Consider the following 27,059-nt stretch of genomic DNA (forward strand, 5'->3'; position numbering starts at 1 on the left):
TTGTCTGGTATTCTTCTTCCTGCTGCTTTTAGATAGTCCTGTACTTGCGCATGTGCCTAGCGCACAGTGCGGGAGTGGTGCCCACCTCCCAGAGTCTGGCTGATATGCAGGACCATGCCCCAGCCATTGGACGCTACATACGGACCTTGCTGTCAGGCGGCCAGGCGACATCCTCATCATCTTCTTCCAAGAGTGGAGAAACCCACCCTGTTCAGATCTACATCGGCCTGCTTCAGCAGCTGTTGGCAGGTGTTGGAGGTAGGAGGTCGTGCTGCTGAGGAGGAAGTTAAGGCACTTAAGCAGAAATCTCATTTTAAACTCAGCTGAGAATTTATAGCAAAATTATTTTCTCCCTTCACTACTGTAACTGAACATGAGTCTTTGCTTCGTTTCCAAACTTACTTGATTCATCCTTGATACACTCTTACTCTTCCCGGAAAGAAATGCTAACAGTAGATAATGTTTTTACTTTGGAAGTGGGTGCGAAGAACAGAGCATCTTTTTATAGATACGTAGTCTATAAATTTGCTGTTTTGGATCACATACTGTATTTATGTTGGTTTTTGTTTCATAGAACTGGGGAATGCTTCGTAAAGCAGTAGCCTTATACTTTATTTATTTGTCAGAGAGAGAGGGAGAGAGCACAAGCAGGGGGAGCTGCAGGGAGAGGGAGAAGCAGGCTCCCTGCCAAGCTAGGAGCCTGATGTGGGGCTCAATCCCAGGACCCTGGGATCATGATCTGAGCTGAAGGCAGACGCTTAACCGACTGAGCCACCCAGGTGTCCCAGTAGCTTATACTTTAAAGGAATTTAGTGAGCCCTGTGTGTTTATCACTTTTCTTAAAGCTAAAATGGTTCTGAATTGTTTCTTATTTAGGTTTGCCAGTCATGTACTGTCTATTGGAAGCTGTCTCCGTGTATCCAGAAAAACTGGCTACCAAATTTGTAGACAAAACAGAATGGATAAAGGTACATCTTATGCATGTATATTTCTCTTTGATTCTGTATATTTTACACTTTAGTCTTATAATTTCATCTTCCTTACTAGTGTTCCTATGACCTTTCCTGCCTTTGGGTCGTTTTGAAAACTCTTTTTATCAGACACTTCCTGGGAAGCATGGTAGGTCAGTGTATCTCAACAGTCCATCTAGGTGAGAGTGAGAGAAGAATTGAGAATCATATAAGTAAAAAAAATATATATGTATTTTCTGTTTCGAAAGTTAAGAAAATAGATTTGTGTAGCTTAAATAAAATATATGTAAAATATCTCCTTTCTGTAACTCTCTCCCACCTACCCAAATCTCTCAACTTCCTGCCCCTTCCTCTCTCACCTGACAAACATGTAGGTCATCACTTATTTCTCTATGGTGTGCTTTCTAGAGTTTATTTATGCCTATACACACAAATAAAAATAAGCATTTTCAATTTTTCTTCCTTTTACACAAAAGGTACATAGTTTCCACAGTTGTATTGTTTCAAGTGTTTATTTAAATTCTAGTTAGTTAACATATAGTATAATTTTATTAAGTTATTTAACTTCTCACACTGTTTTGTGCCTTACCTCTTTCACTTAACATTAGAATGTGGAGGTATTCTGTAGAACTAGAGAGGGAACATCCTCTTTAACAGCTTCATTTTTTCCATTGTATGACTATGCCGTGATTTATTCTAGAACCTCACTGATAGTCATTTAGGTTGCTTCCACTCTGCTGCAATGAACAGTCCATCATTTTGAATATAAGGAAGTCTGTTTTTTAGATGGATTCCCCAGAAGTGGAATTGAGGACATAGACTTCTGCAGTTCTTATTGATAGTCCACATCCTCTGGTACCAATTTACACTCCCACTAGCCATGTAGGAGAGTGTTCCTGTCTCATGGTCACACCAAAAGCCTTGCCAGGTTTAGCGAATAAAAATACAAGATTCTCGGGGCGCCTGAGTGGCTCAGCCATTAAGCATCTGCCTTTGGCTCAGGTCATGATCCCGGGATCCTGGGATCGAGCCCCGCATCGGGCTCCCTGCTCCACGGGAAGCCTGCTTCTCCCTCTCCCGCTCCCCCTGCTTGTGTTCCCCTCTCTCGCTGTGTCTCTCTCTGTCAAATAAATAAATGAAAATCTTTAAAAAAAAAAAAACAAAAAAAACAAGATTCGCAGTTAAATTTGAATTCCACATAAACAACGAAAAGTTCTTTTTAGTACAGGTATGGCTCATACAGTTTCATATACCTCTTGGGCTGTATAATGCAGTTCTTTTTGGAAATTGGAGCTTGAATTATGGTAAAATTTGCAGATTCTCTCTTAGGGTGAAAGCATGAATGTAATATACCAAGAAGTGTAAGTTTTGTGCTTTTCTGGAAAAACTGACCTCATGAAATTGCTTCAGATTTAAAAAGGATTTTTTATTCCTTGTGAATATTTGCTGATTGTAAAATGATCGCAGTTTTTGACTTTTGATCGTGTAGATCAGGGGTCATCAAACTATGTATGGTCCATGTACCAAATCTGCCTTGCCTCCTTTCTTATTTGGCCTGCAAGCTAAGAGTGGTTTTCACGTTCTTAAATGGTTGAAAAAAAAATCAAAAGATGAGTAGTATTTTCTGACATGAGAATTATAGTGTCCATAAAGTTTTATTGGAACACAGACACCCCTTCATTTCTCCATTGTCTGCGGCTACTCTTGCCCTACAGTGGAAGAATGGAGCTGTTGCCGCATAGACCAGGTGGCCTACAAAGCCTCGTTCGCCCTTTACAGAAAGCATTTGTTGACCTCTGTTTCAGATCATCTGTGTATTAATTCTGTCTATTTTATGTCTTGTATTTTTGATGAAAATGCGCAGAAGATTTTGGTACATAATTCAGCTTTTATTTTGACGTAGTTTATTGTGTTATTTTCTTACCGATACCAATAGATTGAACAATATAGTGTATCATTTATTCTTTCAATTTTAAATGTCAGATGTTGTCAGTAGGAAGATGATTGTATATCACGTATATATTTGTTTTTCTACATCACTCAGAGTCTGATGAATAGCAGTAAAGAAGAGATGCGTGAACTGGCGGCATTGTTTTATTCTGTGGTGGTATCTACAGTGTCGGGGAATGAGTTGAAGTCAATGATAGAACAGCTTATAAAGACCACAAAAGACAATCATGTATGTTATCAGTTTTGTCTTTGTTCTTTTTTGTGGGAGATGGGAGAGCTTTCTAAAAGCATCTGATATGTTTTTAGTTTTTGTGTTCTCATTTCTAAAAGGAACTTTTATGATGGTGAAGAAAAATTGAGATAGGTGATACATTGATTCATTCAGTCCATTCAACAACTGTGAGTGCCTTGTGTCTAATCGGCGCTGTTTTAGGTGCTAGGAATACAGTGGGGAGTGGTTACACGAGGATCCCTCGTACTACCAGGTGCTCGGAAATCTTAGTTCCTTTTTCTTTCCCCATCTAGAGCCACCTGTCATTGAGCCTGTTCTGTCAGGAAACATGTGCTTTCGAATAATCAAACCTCTACTTTGTGTTCAGAGGTTTTAGCAATTAGAAATCGTATCTGCTCATTGTATTTTGTTGGCAGTAGGGCAGAAGGGAGAAATTATGCTTGAAAATTAATGGTAGTGTAGTTACGTAAGTGCTCCAAGCTAGAAGAAAGTATGGGTGCTACAGGGAGCCTGCAGGAGAGTCACTTCACCCAGACTTGGAGTGGGTGTGGGGTTAGGGAATTACTCGAAGTGAATCAAGACTCAGCTTACCTTCTCAGAATTCTTGAGTGTTGGAAACTCCAGGTTCGTTAGCATTCAGTAGAACCTCAAATGATCACTTTGTAGCCTTATGTCTTATTGGAGAGATGACTCTCCTAAGCATACTGTTATTTCAGTGCATTCTTGCATGTGAGAGAGAGTGACAGAGCTATTGTGTGGTTCAGAGCCCAGAGATACAGCACGGATCCTTGCTTGCGTTGGGATTCACGGTAGGAAGATACTTGGCCAAAAAGAAAATGAGAATGGCAGAGCAGCAGGACCTGGAGACAGATGCCGATTTCCTGCCGGAACAAGAGGAACTCATTCAGAGCGCCACGGAAACAATAGGTACTTGACCTGCTTGTGCTGCCTTGAGTTGGGTTCAAATTTATTACAGCGTTTTAGTTTCTTTTTACAGCATCGTACCTTAAAGGCACAAGTCTTTTCACAAAACTTGCTTGATGGTGGATAAGTTCTGTGCTTTTAATAACAATGAAAGTACTTTAATTTTTCTGTACGTTTCTTCCTGTGTGTTTCTGTATGACAGAGATGGTTGCATTACAGGGAAAAACCTTAAACATTTTTAAGAGGACAGTGCTGTCTGCCTTGTTCCCGTGGTGTTTCATTACTGACTGAATGTTAACAAACCACCAATTAGAAGAAAATGTGGACTTTGATTTTGTTCTGTTGTCTCTGAGACAGTCTTGAGTCCCTTGCTGCTTGCCCCGGACCCCGAGAGCAGTAGTGTCTTCTTCTCAGTCTCGGCTCATGTGCTTCCAGGCTCGTTTTTGGACAGTACGTCGCCCCTCCTGGCCATTGCTGCCTGCACAGCCCTCGGGGAAATTGGCAGGAATGGTCCCCTCCCAATCCCCAGTGAGGGATCTGGCTTCACCAAATCACATCTTGTAGAAAGCTTACTGAATAGAATACCCTCCAGTAAAGAAACAAATAAGGCAAGTCTCTCCTTTTTTCCCCTTCTTCTGAAATTCTTTCTATTCATAGATACATAAGTGAGCAAAAACGCAGTTGTCATGAGGATAGATGACAGTGCAGCCGGAGGAAGGATTTAATGTAAAAAAAAAATGATAAAGTCTAGGTGACTATTTAGTTTTGAGTTAGGGGTGATTTGTGTATGACCTCTGTGCGTGCACCGTTTGGCCCAGTTGTTCCAGTTTAGACCCATAACTGTTAGGATTTGAGTGAAGAACTAGCTGCACGGGTAATTCTTCTGTCATGCGGAAGTGGGTAATAAAGTGTTAAATAGTTGTTATCACTTTTGTAATTTTAGACTAAATCTGAATCTTAACCTCTGACAGCGAAAATGGTTTTAAGAAGTCTGGATGTTAGGAAGCAGTGTGAGTAATATCTGAGGAGAAGGACATTTATCATTTTTTAGTTTTAGATAAACACTTTCATAAACTTTAAAACATTTGTGATCAGAGTACCTCAGTGTTGAAATATAACATGATTTAATGAGCAGATGAATCAGTTTACTATCAGTTTAATAAACAGTCTTATTCTTGGTCTAGGTACCATTTAAAACTTCCTGAGAATATCGCAGTGTAGTTTTGTTAGCTATTAATTAACTAATTAGTGCTCACCAACCACTGTTGAGCACTTGTAATGTGCCAGGCGTATGCTAAGGGCTTCATATATGTTAATTAATGGAGCTCTTCAGAAGGTCTAGTGAAGTAGGTACACTTGTCATCTCTCTTTTCCCATATGAAGAAATGGAGTCACAGAGAGTGCAGTAACTTGCCTAGGGTCACATACCTGTAAAGGCTGCTAAAATGGTTAAGCCGTGATTTGATCTTAAGTCCTTTGGACTCAGAATCTATATTTATAAACAGTGTGACGGATAATAAACCTTGTTAAAGGCTTTCTTCTTCTTTTGCAGCCATGGACCCTTAATGAACTCAGTTTTATGTCTTTCTACCTCCAATGTCTTATATACATAATTCTGTAAAATTGTGGCTACTTAATAAAAAAACTTGCATGCATAAGTGCTTTAGACAGACTGCCCTCTCTGTCATCTCATTTTGGAAACACTGTTCTGGGATAAAGCTGTTACGTACTTTGTTGTGTTTTTTTTTGTTTTTTTTTAAAAGCAAAATTCTCTGGTTTTCTAGATGAAAGAACGAGCAATCCAAACACTGGGATATTTTCCAGTTGGGGATGGAGATTTTCCTCACCAGAAACTCCTCTTGCAAGGTCTGATGGATTCTGTGGAGGTATTTATATTGCTATCTGATTGTCAGTTAATCAAACAAAAGGCGTGGAATTTTGCATGCTGTGAGATTTTTTTTTTTTTTAAAGATTTTTTCATCTGTTTTAGAGAGAAAAAGTATTGGGGGGGAGGGAGAGGGGCAGAGGGAGGGAGAGAGGAAGAAGCAGACTCCCCGCTGAGCAGGGAGCTGGATACGGGGCTCGATCCCAGGACCCTGGGATCATGACCTGAGCTGAAGGCAGACGCTTAACTGACTGAGCCACCCAGGCACCCCGGCATGCTGTGAGATTTTAAATTAAACCTTTATTAATTTATTCACCAAGTACTTACTGAGTACCAGCCTTGGGCTTACCACTTTGGTAGGCATAGCATTGAGTAAATCACCTACATGGGAAAGTACTTTCCTCTTCGTTTTTGAGTAAAGCCCAGTGCAGTGTGGGTAGAAGGGGAGACTCACCCAATCAGCTACATGTGGGAAGTGGGTGCTGGTATTCCAGTCGCTCTTCAGTCAGGTGGCCAAGCTTCTGTCGTCTGGATAAATTTCTAATGTAGTTGGGAAGACCTACAAGCAGGCAGTTGCTAGTCCCATGTCATAAGTCTTAACATGGCCTGATATGGCCCGTCATCTAGGCTTAATTCTCATTACTTGCTCACATTTTTGTACACCAGCCTCTTTGTCTTCTTTGCTCTGAGCTTTTGAAAGATGAATACTTCCTTTTTTGGGTTGTTGCTGAACTAGATTCCTTAGATACTGGGCTCTCCTGACTCCATACTTTTTCTTCACAGCATTTATCACAGTTTCTAATTTTTCACTAGACTGAAGGCAAAGTCTTTCCTGATCCCCATTATGAAATAGGTGTCTTGCAGTGTGATTAGAAGTAGTAGGACCTTAGTAAATGTGGGAAGAGTAACTGAAAGAAGAGACGTTTGCGTGTCAAGGAGTAGACTCACAAGGCGGGGTTTGAGCACTTCTGTCTGGAGACTTGGTGCAGGTTTTTGGAGGCAAGGTTGCTGCTGGGCCTGGAAGGATGGGTGGGAGGCAGGAAGCAGGTTGGAGTTGAGGACTAAGGCCAGTGAGTGACAGAGCCAGTGTCAGGATCCAGGTCTCTGGAATCATAATCCAGTATTTTTTTTTTTTAAAGATTTTATTTATTTATTTATTTGAGAGAGAGAGAGAGAAACAGCATGAGAGGGGATAGGGTCAGAGGGAGAAGCAGGCTCCCCGCCGAGCCGGGAGCCCAATGTGGGACTCGATCCAAGGACTCTGGGATCATGACCTGAGCCGGAGGCAGTCGCTTAACCAACTGAGCCACCTAGGCACCCCATAATCCAGTATTTTTAATGTGAATTTTTTGAGAATGAATTATACACACATCAAGTTCTCCCTTGTGTCATTGACATTGTAACCACTTGGGGAAAAGCTTATAGTGTCTGCTTTCTTATCTTATTTCTTTTAAAATTAATTAATTAATTATCTTTATAGAGAGAGAGCACGCATGTGTTGTGTGCACATGATGAGGGACAGAGAGAGGGAGAGAGAATCTTAAGCAGGCTCCACGCTCAGCATGGAGCCTGACTTGGGGCTCCATCTCATGACCCTGAGATCATGACCTGAGCCAAAGTCAAGTCGGATGCTTAACCGACTGAGCCACCCAGCAGGGCCCCAAAGCTTCATTTATTTAAATAAAACTAGAAGAAATGCATCTCTGGCATAAATTTTTAAAGAAGAAAAAAGGAAAACATTTGAAAACAGGCCTGTAAAATGAATCCTTACTGTAGGATCCTCTGTGTTTACATACCTTTTCTCTGTTTAAAATTTCCAAAGAATTTTTTGGCCAGGGAAGCTGTGGAACTGAAGCCCTGAAATTCTTTTTCCTCAGAATAGGAAGCATCTGGCATCAGAACTTGACACCTCATTCGAGATGAGAGCATAGTTGATTGAGCTTAGGAATGGCTGGCTACACTGTGGTCTGTGCTTGGTAGGGTTCTCTCCAAGGTCACTATTCCCATACTCCTCGTGGGAACTCTCTGTTCTTCATTCTCTTCTTAGTCCCCAAATTCTTTGTTTTCCAGTTTATAGTAAACAGAGAAAAAGACCAAAGGGAACTAAGGTCCAGTTCCATGTTGAATACTTCATGCTTGTGAAACGTGTCAAAATTTTTTTTTTAAGATTTTATTTATGGGGCGCCTGGGTGGCTCAGTCGTTAAGCATCTGCCTTCGGCTGAGGTCATGATCCCAGGGTCCTGGGATCGAGTCCCACATCAGGCTTCCCTGCTTGGCGGGGGGCCTGCTTCTCCCTCTCCCACTCCCCCTGCTTGTGTTCCCTCTCTTGCTGTGTCTCTGTCAAATAAATAAATAAAATCTTTAAAAAGAAAAAAGATTTTATTTATTTGAGAAAGAGAGCAGGCATGTGTGCATAAGTGGGGGTGAGGGGTAGAGGGGGAAGGAGCCTCCCCACTGAGCAAGGAACCCAACACGGGGCTCAATTCCAGGACCCTGAGATCATGACGAGCCGGAGTCAGACACTTAACTGACTGAGCCACCCAGGTGCCCCAATGTGTCAAAATTTTCTAAACCAAGTTAAAAAAATTTGAGGGGTACCTGGCAGCTCAGTCGGTTAAGCATCTGACTCTTGATTTTGGTTCAGGTCATGATCTGAGGGTCATGAGATCGAGCCCCCATGTCGGGCTCTGTGCTGGATGTGGAGCCTATTTAAGATTCTCCAAAAAAAACAACAGACAAACAAAAAAGATTCTCTTCCTCCTTCTCCCTCTGCCCCTCCCCCCTGCTCGCTTGCACATGCTCGCTCTCTCTTTCAAAAAAAAAATTTAAAAAATTTGAGTATATACTATATAGAATTTTCTTAATGTTTGGTTTTTGAAACAATTTCAACCTTACAGTGCAGTTGTAAGAATAGCATGAAGAACTGTTCTTGTCTGGATTATTAACTTGCTATTGGAGCTAGCTAGCTCTTCATGGATCTCTGTACTTCTGTACTATACTGTTTTATCCAGATACACCAAGTTTTACCATTTTACCGCGTTCTCTCCTTTATTGGAACCATTGGAGAGTAGCTCGTGAACACCATGTAATTTAACAGCGCCCAGAGGCGGTATTAATAAGTTAGAATGGCTGCTGTTACTGCCTACCAGGTGTCCCCTAAAAGCTTTGTGTACGTTACCCTCATTTCCTCCTACAGCCTGACGAGCTGGGCGATGGTGTTACGCCTGCGTTAGAAACGCAGTTGAGGCTCAGTTTAAATAAGTGTATGTAGCCGGTGAGCGACAGATAAGAATTTGCCCCGAGATCTGTATGGCTTCAGTCCATACCCTTTTCCTCCAGAGATTAAAAATCCCTGCTTAGTGGTTCTCTGCCGAGGGTGAAGAGGGCAACGTGGGCTTGGAAAAAGATCTTCAGGGCATTTTCACATTCTCCATTCCCTCCCCTCGCCTCCCCTCCGAGCCACCAGGTTAGGTGAGAGCAATCCAGGCAAAAGAGTAAAAACAGAGCATGTTGACAGACAAGATCTGAAACAGCTTTTTGTGGAAGTGGATGTTGTGGGGAAATGTTCTCGGTGATTCATGGCTTTCGTTTGCATGGTTGCAGGCCAAGCAGATCGAACTGCAGTTCACTATTGGCGAAGCCCTCACCAGTGCTGCGGTGGGAACGAGCTCCGTGGCTGCCCGGGACGCCTGGCTGGTGACGGAGGAGGAATATACTCCCCCTGCTGGTACCTCACACTCCGCTAACCCTTTCGTAATCCTCAAGTAACCCTTTCTGGTCTTGTTACCACATTTGAAGCAAAAGAAAAAATTTATGTGTTCCATTTTCACTCTTGTAGGATATTTATATATGTCTTATCAGTTTGGTTCGGTCAAGAAAAATAGTTGGCTAAAGGAGAGTGAACACAACAAAATGAATGAGGTCTTCTTTTTTAGTTCTTTGGGAAACAAGGCGTTAGCTGTGTATTACCTTCAAACTTGTGCGCTTTTTCTGGAGGCTTGGTGTATTTAGCCATTTTCAGAAGTCGAGGCATAGTTACGTTTCCAAGTTACCTGTCCCTTAGTCCTTATCACATAATGAAGCCTCAGGGTCTTCTGCTCACGCTCTGCATACCTCTGCACTGGAGGTGCGCTGGCTTTTAGTGCCTACACTGGTGAGGAGTGCGCGCTTTCTGACTACACGTTACAGGTACCATGGTGTCATATGTCTTGCGCTTCTCACATGGATGATCATCAGTCCCTTCAGCAACCTCAACACCTTAATCGTGTAGACTTGAATATGTTCTAGGATTGTTGTACTGAGTAAATATTGAGTAAAATTTAATTTTTCAGGGTACTCTTTTCATTTGTTTTAATTGATTTTATCATTCCTTTCTTTCCCCCCAGGAGCCAAAGTGAATGATGTGGTCCCCTGGGTATTGGATGTGATTTTAAATAAACATATCGTCAGCCCCAACCCACACGTGAGGCAAGCAGCCTGCATCTGGCTCCTTTCCCTTGTGAGGAAGCTAAGTACTCATAAAGAAGTGAAGGTAAGCCACTCCAGAAATGTGTTCAGCATTGTTAGAAACCATCTTTGAAATATTTATAATTAAAAGGTGATAGGAAGGAAAGTGTATGAAGGTGAGGGCCAGTGGATAGTGAGGGCCATTAGCCAGTAACAGATATTTTGAAAGAAGCTGTGAATGAAGGTTGGCAGCCTGATGTACATTGGCTGGAAGATGATTCTAAACTTGAAGGCATAAGGTCAGATGGTCAGGAGGGGGAGGCTGAGTGTGCATTAGACTACCTGTAAACGTACAACCTTCAGGCAATTTGGCCGCCTTCAGACAGAGCACAATAGGGTTTGTGGCTGTCTTGGGTTGGAAGACTCGTAATTACAAGGTGTTGTATGCCCCGAGAGAAGATTCTTACCTTCCATTAATCTACCAAGAGGTAGAGTTTGTGTTCTTGAATGCCTGTTTTCTTCTTTCAGTCTCACCTTAAAGAAATTCAGAGTGCATTTGTTTCCGTTTTGTCGGAAAATGATGGTAAGTTATTGGTAAATATTTGATTTGCCAACTTCATTAAGCTTGTGTTTTAAATTTTAAAAAATCTAGGTTAATGAACATAAAAGAAGGAACACAGGAAAAGTATTTTTTTTGGTTGATTTAATTAATTAGATCATGTTCTTCAGTTTTACATTTAAAAATGGAACCGACTTAGGGTTGCTGGAGGGGAGTGGGGGGGATGGGGTAACTGGGTGATGGACATTAAGGAGGGCACGTGATGTAATGAGCACTGGGTGTTATATAAGACTGATGAAATCACTGAACTCTACCTCTGAAACTAATAATACACTGTATGTTAATCTTTTTTTAAATTCAGTTAATTATCAAAAATGAAAAAAAAATGGCGCCAAGGCCTTCTATAACATTAGTACTTACAAAAATAGCTTTTTTTCTATTTCTTGTTCCTTTCCTGATGTAAGCCAGGAGAGAGCAAATGTATTAGACATTTAAACAGTAGCTTTGTTTTATAAATTTTTTTTTAAAGATTTTATTTGAGAGAGAGCGCGTGCACAAGCAGGGGGGAGGGGCAGAGGCAGAGGGAGAAGCAGGCTCCCCGCTGAGCAGGGAGCCCGACATGGGGCTCTATCCCAGGACCCTGGGATCATGACCTGAGCCGAAGGCGACGCTTAACCAACTGAGCCACCCAGGCACCCATGTTTTATAAATTGTTTTAAACATATGGTCTTATATTGACTTTTTACTTAAAAAATTGGATGTGGGTATATGGAAATCCATGAGACTGTTGTACTTTTCACATGTACGACTTGTAGTACACAGAACTCTAAGGCCCAGCAGGGTTGACTTGGTTTGTGAGTTGGATCTTTTGTGAATGTAATTCTTACTTACAGGGACGTTTGGTTCCATGTCCACTGAGATGATTTAATATGTTTTAACAAAATAGGCAGATTGATTCTGCTTTCATGTCTTCACTTGGGTATCATTTTGGATTTCTATTACAACTTAAAAAAATCCGACAATGGCCGGAAGACAAATTTTCTTAAAGTAATACTATTTTGTCTGACTTTTGTGCAGAACTTAGCCAAGACGTTGCCTCAAAAGGCCTTGGGTTGGTGTATGAACTGGGCAATGAACAAGATCAGCAGGAATTGGTTTCTACACTTGTAGAGACACTTATGACTGGCAAAAGGTACAGTGACCTTGTACACTTCAGATTTAAACACATACAGCACGATTTGCACATACTGAGAATATGCAGTGGAAGAAGGAAAATTCAGCATTTGATGTTCTTGTTTATTAAGTCTTTAAATTCAAGTCAGTGATTGTTATGTGGTGGATAGCAGTTTAATTATTCAGCGTATATTGTTTAGACAGTAAAGTGAAGTAAACTAAACTACTGTTCAGAAACAGGCCAGTAGGTCAAGCTTTAAAAGTTGAATGATCTCAGGACAGTCAAAGCATTGGATTATAATAATACCGTAATTGCTGTTGGCTAAATGAAAGTGAAGATGTGGAGGGGAAGCTTGCATGTCTTTCATAGTCTGATTTGTGAAGAGGATGAGAGGGGCAGTCATTCTTGTAATTGGTTACTGTTTTATGTTGCCTTCCTTGCAGGGAGGATATTTTTTAATGGATGACCACATTTAATTCAGTTTAACTTGATGTGGAATGTCTTTTACATCTCTTTGTTCATCCTAGAGTTAGTTTTACAGAATTCTCAGGCTGATTGGAAAGGATTTAGTTGACTTTTACATCTTGGTCAATACCTGCTATGGAATTTGATTTTATCAATTTATAAAAGAAATGAATCAGTTAGTTGAATGCTGCTTTGAAAAATTTGAGGCTAATATAAAGTCTTACTGTTGTTTTGCTTTAGAACTAAACATGAAGTTTCTGGAGAGACAGTGGTATTTCAAGGGGGAAGCCTTGGCAAAACACCCGATGGGTAAGTGTGCCAAATCCATCGATCAGTCATCACTGACACCTTTAGTCTCTGAATGGAGCACTCACGACACTGATTTCTACCCTCCTAGGAAATGTGTGTTAGTGGAAGAAGAAAACTTCTGTGGAGAAAGCATAGTGTCTCAGATTGGGGTTCTTGGGAAACAGACTCTGAGGTGGAGTTTTGGACAAAGCTGGAAGCTGACTGAAGAGTGCCCCAGGCTCATCACCTAGGGCAGTGAGGAGGCAGGAGAGGGCCGATGGCCCAAGGAGGAGCTGACCTGCTGCCAACACTTAAGCAGACCCTGGCCTCTGGAACTGGGCTGGGCAGGCCCTTCAGAGTTGTCCTGCTATGAGGGGCCAGGACATTACATCCCCTCATTAGGCTTTACATCCCCTCAGTGTCTAGCCATTGGTGGTGGGCTGCTCTGGGGGAGGACCTGACCTTGGACTAAGGGCAGTTCCATGAGCTCCCAGCCAGCTGAGTCGTGAGGGGCGGTCTGGCAGCACAGCTCCGCATCCGCTGCACCTCGTTTTTGGGGGCGGGGGGGGCAGCTCTGCTTGTTATTGTGGGGTCCATCAATTTAGCACTTCAGATTAATTCCTAGAGCCTTACCTCCTTTATCTTATCATTATTCCGTTGTGGTTATGCTGATGCTTTTCCTCTAAAACCCCTCAGGTCAAACTGTGCAGCTGGCTGGGCCCTGCTTCAGTGTTGTCTGCAACACCAGAGAGCAGCCATTTGTTCTGTTCTTGACTTTCTCCCATAGCTCGCTGTTTCCACATCAGAAATTATTTTTGTTCCACTTACTGTCCCTGTAGACTTTTTCTGAGTTTTTAAAAAGTGCTTTCTTTTCACAGAATAACTAATACAAATGATCGGGTATTTAAGGAAATATTATTTGTTCAGAGGAAAGTTAATAGGACTCAGAAGGAGTTATCAAGATTGGGTGCTGCAGTCCTACAATTTGTATGGACTGAATAGCCAAAGCCCTCTTGAAAAAGAAAAGTGAAGCCCAGAAGCATCACAATTCTAGACTTGAAGCTGTATTACAAAGCTATAGTAATCAGAACAGTATGGTACTGGCACAAAAATAGATTCCTAGATTAATGGAACAGAATTGACCTGTAATTATATGGTCAATTAATCTTTGACAAAGCAGGAAGGAATATCCAATAGGAAAAAGACAGTCTTTTCAACAAATGGTGTCAGGAAAACTGGACAACAACATGTAAAAGAAATACACAGAAATAAAGTCAAAATGGATTAAAGTTCTAAATGTGAGATCTGAAACCATAAAAATCCTGGAAGAGAGCACAGGCAAGTAACCTCTTTGACATCAGCCAAAGCAACTTCTTTCTAGAGATTTCTCCTGAGGGAAGGGAAACAAAAGCAAAAATAAACTATTGGGACTACATCAAAATAAAAAGCTTCTGTGCGGTAGAGGAGACAACCAACAAAACTAAAAGGCAACCTGTGGAATGGGAGAAGATATTTGCAAATAACATACCTGATAAAGGGTTAGTATCTAATATATATAAAGAACTGATATAACTCAACACCTAAAAAACAATGGGCAGAAGATACGAACAGACATTTCTCCAGAGAAGACATCCAGATGGCCAACAGACACATGAAAAGATGCTCAACATTACTTATCAGGGAAATACAAATCAAAACGACAATGAGGTATCATGTCACATCTGTCAGAATGGCTAAAATCAACAGCACAAGAAACAACAGGTGCTGGCAAGGATGTGGAGAAAAAGGAACCTCCTCTTATACTATTGGTGGGAATGCAAACTGGTACAGCTACTGTGGAAAACAGTATGGAGGCTCCTCAGAAAGTTAAAAATGGAACTACCCTATGATCCAGCAATCATACTACTGGGTATTTACCCAAAGAATACAAAAATACTAATTCAAAGGCATACATACACCCTGATGTTTATAGCAGCATTATCTATAATAGCTGGGATATGGAAGCGGCCCAACTGTTCACTGAGGTAGATGAATGGATAAAAATGTGGTGTACATATATATATACACACAATGGAGTATTATTCAGACATAAAAAAGAATGAAATCTTGCCATTTCCAACAACGTGGATGGGGCTAGGGAGTATAATGCTAAGGGAAACAAGTCAGAGAAAGACAGATTCTGTGTGATGTCACTCACATGTGGAATTTAAGAGTCAAACAAATGATCATATGGGAAAAAAGAGATGAAAACCAAGATACAGACTCTTAACTATGGAGAACGAACTTATGGTCACCAGAGTGGGGGTGGGGAGATGGGTAAAGTAGGTGATGGGGATCAAGGCGGGCACGTGCTGTGAGGAGCATTGGTTGATGTATGGAAGTGTTGAATCACTGTATTGTACACCTGAAACTAATATTATAACACTATGTTAACTAAGTGGCATTAAAATAAAAACTTGAAAATGATTGGGGTGCTGTAGCTTAGAAAAGACTTGGGGATGATAGAAGTTGTCTCTAAGCAACTCCTGATTCTGAGAGAGATTGGTGCACAAGGTAACAAGGAATTACTGAGCCACCTCCCGGGGGGGTGAGGGCTCCATGTCCAAGGGACTCAAGGGGGCCTTTCTGTCATTTACCTGGCCTTGTCAGTAATTGAACTAGGTGACTCTTTATATTCCTCTCAACCTCATTCTCTTCCTCTGTGGTGATGAGATTGAGAACATAATTTAAAAATGTCCTACTAATATTGGTGATGTGACTTTTACTAGGCTGGAGACAGAGAAATACATTGTGTACTTTTTGTTTGTTTGTTTCCAAGCCAGGGCCTCTCTACTTACAAGGAGCTTTGTTCTCTGGCAAGTGATCTTAGTCAGCCAGATCTGGTGTATAAATTTATGAATTTAGCCAACCATCATGCAATGTGGAACTCTAGGAAGGTAAGTTGCTATCACGGACGGTTTTTGCTTTTTGCCTCCAAACCAAACCTGCTACACTGGCTGGCAGTGGCGATTGATATGCAGTATGCTTTGTAAAAGTCTGGGGTTAGAGAGAGCCAGACCACCACATGGTTGCTGTTACCGCTACAGCTGGGACACCCAGTGGATCAGGTCCAGGGACAGGTTTGGGAGGGAGGATTTTGTGATCTTCGTAGATTTAATATATTAACATTTTACCACAGTGAGGTATCTGAGTCACTTCATCACCATCTTATTTTTTTAGGGTGCTGCTTTTGGTTTTAATATGATTGCCTCCAGAGCTGGGGAACAGCTGGCTCCTTTCCTGCCTCAGCTGGTTCCCCGTCTTTATCGTTACCAGTTTGATCCCAACCTGGGCATTCGACAGGCCATGACAAGTATTTGGAATGCATTGGTCACTGACAAATCAACGGCAAGTATCTGGGAACCCTTGTCCAAGATTACACATGGGATTTCAACCCAAGGCCCATCTTTCTTTCTGCTCTGTATACTTACCTGTTTAAACAAATAAGCTTTCTTTCATTCTTTGCTTTCTCCGTTCTCTCAAGATGTCGAAGATGCTCGTGGCCACATTTATTAAAATCTCAAGAATGGAAATAATCTAAATGTCCATGGGGTGGCTGGCTGAGGAAGTGGCGGGATACTCACACAAACGGAATACCGTGTCGATCGGTACTGTCCATACAGTGGAGAACAGGCCACAGTCCTGCCTTCAAGGAGTTCCCTTTGTTGAGGAGCTAGACAAGGAAACAGGCCATTACCATGTATGGTTTTCTCTCTTGGTTTTCTGTTCTCTGGCTGCTTGTCATACTCGATTCCACTTGTTGATGTTAGGATTTCTCAAGGCTTGCCTCTGAGTACCTTTTACTCTCTCAGTTTTGTTTTGAGCTCAGCTGTTCCAGTGAATCTAAATGTCATCTTACTTGTGATGGTTCCCAATCTTATATTTTGGCCCAGACTTGACTTGTGTTCCTGATTTGCACATCCAACTGCCCGCTTCACTTGGATGTTGTTTCACAATTCCTTCAACTTAACATGTCCAGAACAGGACTTTCCCCTCTCTTCTCAACATTCATCCATTTACCCATACCAGGAAACTTGGTATCCTCTTGATTTCTGTCTGTTGTGCCCCTACTTTCAGTTGAATCCAGTAGCGAATTCTGTTGATTCTGCTTCCAAAGTATCTCTTGAATCCACTGTCTTCTTTCCCTGATTCTTTCCTGGAGAACAGGGTGTCCTCTCTCTCTCTTCTCTTTGCCTTCCTTTATATAATCAGCAGTAAAAGTGATTTAAAAAGAAATTGGATTTTGCCATTTTGGGTTAAAATCCTTTAGTGGCTTCATAGTTCACTTTAAATAAATTCCATGAGCCTTACCTTACCTTTGCAGTCCCTGCACATGATACGGCTTTTCCCCTTCTTCACTTTAGTGTCAGGTTGAGTGTGTTCCTGTTCATGGTGATAGGCCTTGAGGATTCAGCTTTGAAGGCTCTAGCAGAGTATTTGGTACCACTGGGTCAGTCAAGATCTAATAGGCCACTTGGCTTGATAGATCTGCGTCCAGTGCACAGACTGAGGCTTTCGAGATGTGAGTATCATCTCCTTATGAGTGAAAGGGGATCAGTGAGATCGGTCTGTCTCAGTGGATAGATGAGATAGTGCAGATGAGATCACTGTGGAGAATGTTTAGAGAACTGGACATAAGATGTCAGTTTGTTAAATCTTAGGTGAGTTATTTACCTACCTCTCTGTCTTGGTTTTCTTCCATATAAGTGAGGATAACAAAACCTTTCCTACCTATAAGAGTAAAAGTGGAAAAGCCTTAAGTTTTTGTTTTGTTTTTTTTTTGAGATTTTATTTATATGAGAGAGAGCACGCGCACAAGCAGGGAGAGGGGCAGGAGGGAGGGGTGGGGGCAGAGGGAGAAGCAGACTCCCTGCTGAGCGTGGAGCCCACCATGGCTGGATCACAGGACCCTGAGACCATGACCACAGCCAAAATCAGATGCTTAACCAACGGAGCCACCCAGGTGCCGCCAAGCCTTAAGTTTTGAGGTTCTTTGGATCAGTATAAGAATTGAGCCTTCCATCAGTTAGTTGTTATTACCAAATTGTTAAGTGTATATCCAAACAAAACAGGCTTAAAAGATTCAACTCACCTTTCATTCTGAACAATCATAATACTTCTTTATGTGCCAGACACTGTACATATTACCAGGGATATGGAGACAAGTCAGACACTGTCCTTGTCCTTGGGGTCTCAGTGTGATGGAGCAGTGTAGTTACATACAGTCTGATATGACATGCTGAAGAAGGTGCTGTGGGAACACAGAGGAGAGTAGGCCAGTATTCTCCACCAGGTGATGCCTGATATGAATCTTGAAGGACAGGTAGGAATTAGCCAGGCAAGCAAGAGATGGAAAGGGATTGTAGGGAGAGGCATTATGTATCAAGGAATAAAGGCGAAATAGTACATGATACCTTTGGAGCTAGCTCAGTCACAGAGGGCTTTGTATCTATGCCTGGGTGGTTGGATTTTATTCTCGTGTCCTGAAGAAGACAAGAGAATCAAGTTTGCATTTTAGAATGATCATTCTAGCAGCTGTCAGCAAGCAGAGTGGGGAGAGACTTGTGGGCTGAGACGCCCAGAGACACTCAGGCTGCTACCTACAGAGACATGGTTAGTGTGGTTGAGAGATTAATAATTTGACAGTTGATGAATTTCACATTTTAAATGTTAAACTTTTTCTTTCATTAGGTGGATAAATATTTGAAGGAGATTCTTCAAGATTTGGTTAAGAACCTTACCAGCAGTATGTGGCGAGTTCGAGAATCCAGGTACCATTTTTGGAAATACAAGACTAGTCAGATATAACTAATTTTTTTTCTTCAAGTTTCCAAGCTTTATACTTTATGCAAAAGGAATAAATTACTAAATTACGAAAAAGCGTATTTTTGGTTGGGTTAGAGAGTTCTCTCTACCTAACTATTTAAAACTCTAAAATAAACACCCAACTCTAATCAGTGGTTTTTCTCAGTTGTCTTAGTTTATATAAGTATGACATTAAAGAAGATCACTTGTTAAATTGGTAGACAATAAGATATATACTGTCATGACTTTGTAGGGTGTCAGTTACTTACATATTTATGTAAATTTATTCAGTGCCTGTTACGTGCTTGTCGGTGTGCTGCGTGGGGGTACACTGGTAAATAAAAAATGATGTATCCTCTCAAAGAGGCTGTATTGTAGTTGTGGGACGCAGACATCTGATGAATATAAATGCCATGTGTGTGGGGGGGTATTTGAGGCACCAAGGAGAGAACAGGTGTTGCTGTCCAGGAGGCAGAATCCATATTCTTGTTTGATATGAATGTTTCATAGTAAGATTGAGCTTTCTTGATCATAGACTTGAAAACCAAATTGTTTATTTTCAGCTGTTTAGCTCTGAATGATTTATTGAGAGGAAGACCTCTAGATGACATCATTGATAAACTTCCAGAAATTTGGGAAACTCTTTTTCGGGTACAAGATGATATCAAGGTATTAAAAAAAAAGTCTGCATTTATTCACAGAATAACTTTAACTGAGATTGTTAAGATGTATACATTGGGTATTTAAGAATTCACTCTGTATACAATTTTAAGAGACTACAGTTTCCTCCCAAAATTTCAGTCTTAATGTATCTGTGATGTTGCAGGGTTTTTTTCAATAGAGATTTTATGATGTTATTGATTAGGACAAGCAACAGTTTGGAAATAATCCAGACAACCTCTACTTGATCAGTTTTATAAATTGGATCAGTTAATCCCAAATAACGTGACCAATTCCTTTGAATTTTAAATTCAATCTAAATTTTAGATATTTTGGTATCTCACCATTAGAATTAGGCACTTTAGTTTTGCCTTTCTTTTTGACTTATTCATTAGAGATTTTTAAAAGTCTTTTAGAATGCTCATACAGATATTTATATGTTTGCGTTTATAATACCTTTAGTTTCTAAACTGTTTTATGTTTTTTTAAAAGATTTATTTATTTTTTGAGAGAGATGAGTGTAGGGAGAGGTGCAGAGGGAGAAGGAGAGAGAGGGTCCCAGGCAGACCAAGCAGACTCTGTGCTGAGCTCAGAGCTCCACATGGGGCTCAGTCTCAACACCCTGAGATCATGACCTGAGCTGAAACCAAGAGGAGGACACTTAACTGACTGTGCCACCCACGCGGCCCTAAACTGTTATACTTTGTAGCCATATTTTTATAAGATCAAAATAGGTCATACCTAAAAAAAATATGCCATTATAACATGTTCCTTGATGGGCAGGGAGCCTAATGAAACACTGTTTTTTACCTGATATTGCAAGTAGGATTTTTCACTAATCTGTGTAGAGTCGGAGGCAGTTAAATACACATCATGGGGTGGATGGGAATGAAACTAATCTGTCATGCCATACTTTCCTCATTTTTAGGAATCGGTACGGAAAGCCGCAGAACTAGCTCTGAAAACTCTGAGCAAGGTGAAAACTCTTATCTTATACTGGGAGTGAAGTGGGGCAGGGCTTTCTGTGACCAGGACAACGATGACTTATTTTTTTGTCATCTCAATTGCCATTGAGTTGCAGTGACATAAAGTAATCGGTTTCATGTTATAGTTCAGTGTTCTTACAGTGAATGAGAAACTAGGTGCCATTATAGTAGAATACTAGTATTTTTAGCATAGAATATGTCTGGTCTCTTTATTTGGTCGGCTTCTGTGGGCTTTTACATAAGGTATGACTTTCACTCGACCCTGAAGAACACATTACCTCTTTTATTATTACTGTGGTTTTGTGTTCAGCTGCCTTGCATGTTTATGAGGTTGGCAAGCTTTTTGAAACTAGTTTCTTACTTGAACTTGATTGTATGGTATTTCAGGGACTTCTACATTCTATCTGTATAGGCTTGCCATAGATTACATCGTTAGTAAGTAGTAAAAACAGGTTTTAAATCCAGGTGTTTCTTACTCCCGATTAGTGTTCCTGACCACTGTGTTATGCCGCCACCCAAAGTTATTGATGATGATAATACCTTAAGCCTTCTGCAGAGTGCTTTCTTACAGATTTTCTCACTTCCTTTTCAACTATTTCCTGTCTCACAAATGACAAGACCAAAGCTTACAGAGTGGAAGGCATTACCCAATTCCCTGTTAGGTGTTGGCATACAGAGCATTCTTTTCCGTTTCTCCCCGAAGTGTCATGGAGTTGATGCTTACTCTTTTCTATGGCTATGGGAAATAGAAAGTATTTTGTTAGATGAATGCTTTATTGGGTAAGAAGTCAGTTTCACTAATTTCCATGCTCTGTGTATGTGAGGTTTGTGTGAAAATGTGTGACCCCACCAAAGGAGCAGCTGGCCAGAGAACCATCGCGGTCCTTCTGCCTTGCCTTCTGGACAAAGGAATGATGAGTCCTGTGACAGAAGTTCGAGCCCTCAGGTGTGAATCAGCTGATAAAATGAATGGATTTACTTAGTTTCTAGCCATTCCGCAGAAATAGTGTTTCTCTGAGTGTTAGATTCTTCAAAGTATGGAGAAAATGAGTTGAGGAGAATACACTGAGGTGACCCAAGAGCATTTGTGAAAAGTTCTGAGGCGGAACATTTCTCAGAAACAAACATTCTCACGGGAACCTTGCTTTGGACCAACATCCTGCTGTTCTGCTTTGACTTGCGTAAGGTGTGTTACTGTGTTGCCGTTGGCATCTGTCCTCGGCAAGCACACCTTTCTGTTATGCCCCTGGTCCCTGGGAGGTTGCTGTTGGTTAGACCATTTAGTAATATTTCACAGATAACTAGGTTTAAAATAAACTGTACCACCTGCAACAGTGAAGTACTAAAAAAATACACTCACATGTTTAGACATATATGGCCATTTTGTAAAATTCAGCAGTGAAGGATTCTAGTTTCTTGTTTTTTTTTTAAACTAGAGTCCTATTTAGGAATTTTACCTGTCATTTTATTTCACTCTTAAAATTAGATCACATTAATAGTACCAACAGTATTTCATACTAAGAGTAACTATTTCTTACTATTACTAATAAAATAATTGATGAGGGAAGATTTTTTTCTTTAATTAATTACCTTATTTTAGAGCATGCGCGTGAGCAGGGGGAGGGGCAGAGGGGGAGAGAGAATCCTGATGCAGACTCCTTGCTGATTGCGGAGTCCAACACAGGGCTGGATCCCAGGACCCTGAGATCATGACTTGAGCCAAAATCAAGAGCTAGTCGCTCAACTGACTGAGCCACCCAGGCTCCCTGAAGGTGTTTTTTTTGTTGTTGTTGTTTTGTTTTGTTTTTAAAGAATTCACATAACAAAGGCAAAGGAATGATAAAAGTAGGATATTACTGTTTTGCTGACCTCATTAAAATAATCTAGGGTAATGATCATTAGTGGCTCCTAAATCCACTGGTCAAAGGTTATTGGAAGCTTTAAATGGATGGTCAGGAGAACCAAACTTGAATTCACTGACCACTTAATATCACAAAAAAAGATAAGCAGACATTACATGCATCCTAATGTGATGGAATAGGACATGTACACCACCACCTATAAAAGATTCGTGGTAAAAAAAAAAAAAAAAATTGAACCTGAACCTGATTTAGCCTGAAGATCTGTACAGGGGACAGAGAGAGGAACATGTTAAATGACACCATTGGAAGAGAGTTAGTGAGGACAAATAAATTATAAGGAAAAAGAGGAGGGATGATTAAAAAGGATTTAAGAAATGCAGTAAATTGCAATGTGTGGGTGGACTCTGGATCCGATTCCAACAAACCAACTTACTTTTTTTTTTTTTTTGAGTGAGAGAGGTGGAGGGGTGGGAAGGGCAGAGGAAGAGAGAGAGAATCTTAAGCAGGCTCCAAGCCCAGCATGGAGCCCCACGCAGGGCTCGATCTCACAGCCCTGAGATCATGACCTGAGCCACAATCAAGACTTGGACGGACACTTCACTGACTGAGCCATCCAGGTGCCCTCCAAACGAACCAACTCTTAAAGACATTTGTGAAACAGGGAAATTTGGATATCAAATTATATGAAAAAAATTATTAATGTTTTCTAAGTTTGAAAATGTTATTTTGATTATAGTAAGGAATTCTTGCCTCTTAGTGACACATACTGAAGTTTAGTTAAAGGATACTTCAAGATGATATGGGGGGCGGGGAATGTGTGCTTGTGTGTCTGGAGGAGGTATAAATGAAACAAAATTGGTGAGAAGTTGCAAATGGCTGAACTGGGTAGAGAATATGTAGAATTTCATTTATGATCCTCTCTTCTTTCACATATGCTCGAAAATTTCTATAATAAAAAGTAAAGGAAAAAAATAGTGCTAAGACACTAACCATGTGAATGTGTTCCTGAACACAATAAACCACAGAACATCCTCATGGTTAGATTTGTAGAGCTTCTGGCTTTTGTCAAAAGGACTTAGGAGTTGTATTCTGTGTGTCTGTAGCATTAACACCCTTGTGAAGATTAGCAAAAGTGCGGGAGCCATGTTGAAACCACATGCACCAAAACTCATCCCAGCTCTGTTGGAATCCTTAAGTGTACTGGAACCGCAGGTTCTCAATTATTTGAGCCTCCGGGCTACAGACCAAGAAAAGGTGAGTTGACAGCACAGGCGTACTGGTGAGTCTCAAGGAAGAAAAGCCTTGCTAAGGTACTGAGTTCCATCTGAACAATCTTTCCAGTGTCTTTAGACAAACTCCATTACTCGAATGATACTTTCACCACTCTTGAAATAACTCCACACCTGTGACTTCATGCAGTGTGTGTTTTGGGGGGTCGGAGGGAGCACAACGAGGGCTCACATAGTGTTTTGTGAGTTGGATGAAAACTAACACTTCCATTCAAAAAATGCATTTCCATTTATTTAACACAGTTTTTGTACATGTTTGTTTATTTTTTTAGGGGTTGGTTCTCCACCTTCAGAGTCCTTCTATGGACCACTCCTGCCCTATAAGTAAAGAGGATTTGTATCTAGACTTTGGCATTGTCCAAGATTATTCTGCTTTTCAGAGATACTGTAGTTGCCTTGACTGACCAAAGTTTTTTTAAAAAAAATTGTAGATGAAACATTTACTATGAAAAAATAATGCAGAAGGGGGAGGAAGTAATCCCCTAGGAGTCTCCTCTGCCCTACCGGGTCCCCATGGTCAGTAGCCTTCTGGGTCTGTTTTGAAATTCCCTTGAAGTCACAGGCGACAAACCCAAACAAACACACTGATTTGAAAATAGTCTGTGAATGTTGTTCTACAACCTGCTTTTTGTTATGGACATTATATCATATCTGTATATAGAGCTATTCCATTCTTTTTAATGCATGCATAGTATTCTACAGTGAGGTGATTTCACATTTTGGTCAGAGAGATTATGCAGCATCAAAAGTTGTGCCCGTTCTGTTTCCTCCACACCTTTGCCAACATTGAAGAACATCAGTCTGATGAGCAAGAATCTCGTTCTGCTTTACACCTTCCTGTTACTAGGGCTGTCCATTGTCTGATCGTATTATGTTAGTCACTTACATTCTGTGAATTGTGTGTTTCTATTCCGTGCCTGGTTTTGTGCTTGTTGATGTTTTTTACGTTGGTCTCTGTTTATTAGGACTGTCACACCTCTGTCATGTAGACTGCTGGTACTCGCTCTCAGTTTGCTATTTGGTTTTTACCTTGGCTAAACTATTCTAATAACCGACCCTCTTTCCCTTTGCCTCTCATGTTGCTGTTTCTTCTCCATTCATCATTCTTTCCTTTTCAGCAGTGGACTCGCCCTGCCTAGGTTCCCACAGTATGTTTACTAGTGCTGAGAAGTAGGAAACAATGTCTAGCCCAAACTTTGCAGCCTTAGGCCTGTCACTTCTATACGCGTTACTTTCCTCATTGACTACGTGTGGCTAGTTAACCTCTCCTGCAGGGTCATTGTTAGACTGAAATACCTTTACAAAGTTAAAGCAAAAAAAAAGTATGACATTTTTTATTGCTTAGATACAATTTTTTAAAACCTTAGGTAGAAATTTATTTAGCCTATTCTCGTATTTAGTGGTTGGAGAACCTGAGGCTCAGGCAGGCCGATGGCTTGCTCAGAGCCACGCTATGTTAATTTCTAACTGCAGTTAATTTCTAACTATTGTCTGAATTTCTCACCTGCAGTGAGAGGCTGCCTCATTGGTAATTGTTGAATGTAGCTCAAAAGAAATTAGAGTTGGACTTAACATTTGAGTTTGCTTTACCTATGTATTATTTTTAAAAAATTTCTTCTGGAAGTAAAGCCCTTTTATGGGAGTGTATGTGGGTTCTTCTTAATTGATCGAATATGCTGAGTGACTTGAATTTGTGTCCTCAGGCTGCGATGGATAGTGCTCGACTCAGTGCTGCCAAATCCTCTCCCATGATGGAAACAATCAACATGGTCAGTGCCTAATGTAATAAGAAAGTTTGTTTTTTGCTTACCTTAGAGTGTAATTTTTCAGTCTTTACAGCCCATTAAATGAAGTAGAGGTTTAAGGGATGAGTCAAACAGCTATTGACTCTAGTTTTTTCTTAGTATAGGTCTTTCTTTCTTCTTCCAGATTATTAAATGGAATAAAACATTTTCCAAATACTAGAATCCGTTAGTCCAGATTTGTGTTACATAGAAGAACAATATATTAAAAGATTCCTCTATAAATCTCTATCTCTTTTGGCCTGTTTAGAAAGGTTCAGATATTTGTGTGCCTGGGCACGGTCTTTGGGAGGACCTAGGAAGGTGTAAGCTGGAGGTGTTCAGTGAAGGTAGGTAGCATAAAAGATAGGGAAGGAGAACTGAGCAATGTTGAAATGTTTTAGTTGTAAGAAGGGATTTGCAGAAAAGATCTGCTTGGCACTGAGGTTCTAAATTCTAAAGATCCTGGAGTCCGGGACTAGGGGTCACTAAAGTCGAGAGATAGCTCTGCTGCGCATACCCTGGAGTGGTTAATTGACAACTCGTGAGCTATTGGAAATTGTTTTGTTAAGCAGATCACAAGGCTGGACAAGAGAAGAAGATATTTTTTAGTGCTTACTGGGGGACTGTCACCGAAATTTGGTCTAAGGGTGTTATGTCTTAGTTGGATTATTGAGGGGAAAAGGAATCTTAAATAAATAGGAATGGTTAGCAAACACCTTTTGGATATGCTCATTAATAATAGAAAATATGTCATTGCGTTTTTAAAAACATAGTGTAGCAAATTTGGCTAAGAAGTTGGTTTGGTAGGGCAGGCCCGTTGAAAGTTTTAACTAAACATGTTTTACACTAAACGTGGATTGGTAAGGAGGAAGAGTAGGCCCAGAGAGATCCTTTCTTGCGGAATCCTAATTTATTTTCTCCTTTAGTAAGTCAGTGTTTTTCATGATTTTTTAAAAAGATTTTTATTTTATTTGATAGAGCATGTGAGTGGGGGGAGGGGCAGAAGGGAAGGAAGAGGGACAAGCAGACTCCATGCTGAGCGTGGAGCTGGACTCAGAGCTCAGTCTCATGATCCTGAGATCATGACCGGAGTCGAAATCAGGAGTTGGACACTTAACCGACTGAGCCACCCAGGTACCCCAATTTTTGTTTTATGTTTTTTTTTTTTTTAAGATTTTATTTTATTATTTATTTGACAGTGAGAGACAGTGAGAGAGGGAACACAAGCAGGCAGAGTGGGAGAGGGAGAAGCAGGCTCCCCGCTGAGCAGAGAGCCCGATGCGGGGCTCGATCCCAGGCCCCTGGGGTGAAGGCAGACGCTTAACGACTGAGCCACCCAGGTGCCCCACCCCAATTTTTGTTTTAATGTTGAACGACTGATGAATGTTTTTTCTGTTTGTAGTACAGTGGTGGTTTTTATATTGAAATCAGTGCAAAATGAACCTGGCAGTTTTTCAACTTGATAAATCCAGTGGGTACATATGTGACACAGCAGCTTTTAATTGATGATGTGGCATTGCCTTCATCATTTTCTAAGGTTAACTTTATTCTTTTCCCAAAGTGCCTGCAATATCTTGATGTGTCGGTGCTTGGTGAGCTCGTTCCTAGATTATGTGAATTGATCAGAAGTGGTGTGGGTCTTGGAACTAAGGTAAGTACGTGTATTTTTCACAAGAGGAATTTGCATCTTCATTAGTTGGGGCCACAAAAATATAACAGCCGTCATGTTTGAAATTCAT

The 27,059-nt window shown here is 40.8% G+C and overlaps 1 protein-coding gene across 6 annotated transcripts in view; it reads left to right on the forward strand.

Moving 5' to 3' along the window:
* ECPAS (Ecm29 proteasome adaptor and scaffold) overlaps positions 1 to 27,059 on the forward strand; it is a 102,311-nt gene that overhangs the window by 62,069 nt on the left and 13,183 nt on the right. For all 6 annotated transcript variants that reach the window (XM_035016070.1, XM_035016068.1, XM_035016067.1 and 3 more), the window contains 20 exons: positions 33 to 258; positions 877 to 968; positions 3,016 to 3,150; positions 3,918 to 4,080; positions 4,513 to 4,685; positions 5,862 to 5,963; positions 9,567 to 9,690; positions 10,349 to 10,494; positions 10,938 to 10,992; positions 12,046 to 12,160; positions 12,848 to 12,916; positions 15,714 to 15,831; positions 16,115 to 16,282; positions 18,626 to 18,705; positions 19,303 to 19,408; positions 20,328 to 20,375; positions 21,210 to 21,331; positions 23,351 to 23,501; positions 25,240 to 25,305; positions 26,882 to 26,971. In XM_035016070.1, coding sequence (XP_034871961.1) covers positions 33 to 258; positions 877 to 968; positions 3,016 to 3,150; positions 3,918 to 4,080; positions 4,513 to 4,685; positions 5,862 to 5,963; positions 9,567 to 9,690; positions 10,349 to 10,494; positions 10,938 to 10,992; positions 12,046 to 12,160; positions 12,848 to 12,916; positions 15,714 to 15,831; positions 16,115 to 16,282; positions 18,626 to 18,705; positions 19,303 to 19,408; positions 20,328 to 20,375; positions 21,210 to 21,331; positions 23,351 to 23,501; positions 25,240 to 25,305; positions 26,882 to 26,971 — 2,349 coding nt within the window. The remainder of the gene's footprint in view (positions 1 to 32; positions 259 to 876; positions 969 to 3,015; positions 3,151 to 3,917; positions 4,081 to 4,512; positions 4,686 to 5,861; positions 5,964 to 9,566; positions 9,691 to 10,348; positions 10,495 to 10,937; positions 10,993 to 12,045; positions 12,161 to 12,847; positions 12,917 to 15,713; positions 15,832 to 16,114; positions 16,283 to 18,625; positions 18,706 to 19,302; positions 19,409 to 20,327; positions 20,376 to 21,209; positions 21,332 to 23,350; positions 23,502 to 25,239; positions 25,306 to 26,881; positions 26,972 to 27,059) is intronic.

Source organism: Mirounga leonina, unplaced genomic scaffold (assembly GCF_011800145.1).
Source record: "Mirounga leonina isolate KUSES-001 unplaced genomic scaffold, KU_Mleo_1.0 Mir_170, whole genome shotgun sequence".
Lineage (NCBI taxonomy): Eukaryota > Metazoa > Chordata > Mammalia > Carnivora > Phocidae > Mirounga > Mirounga leonina.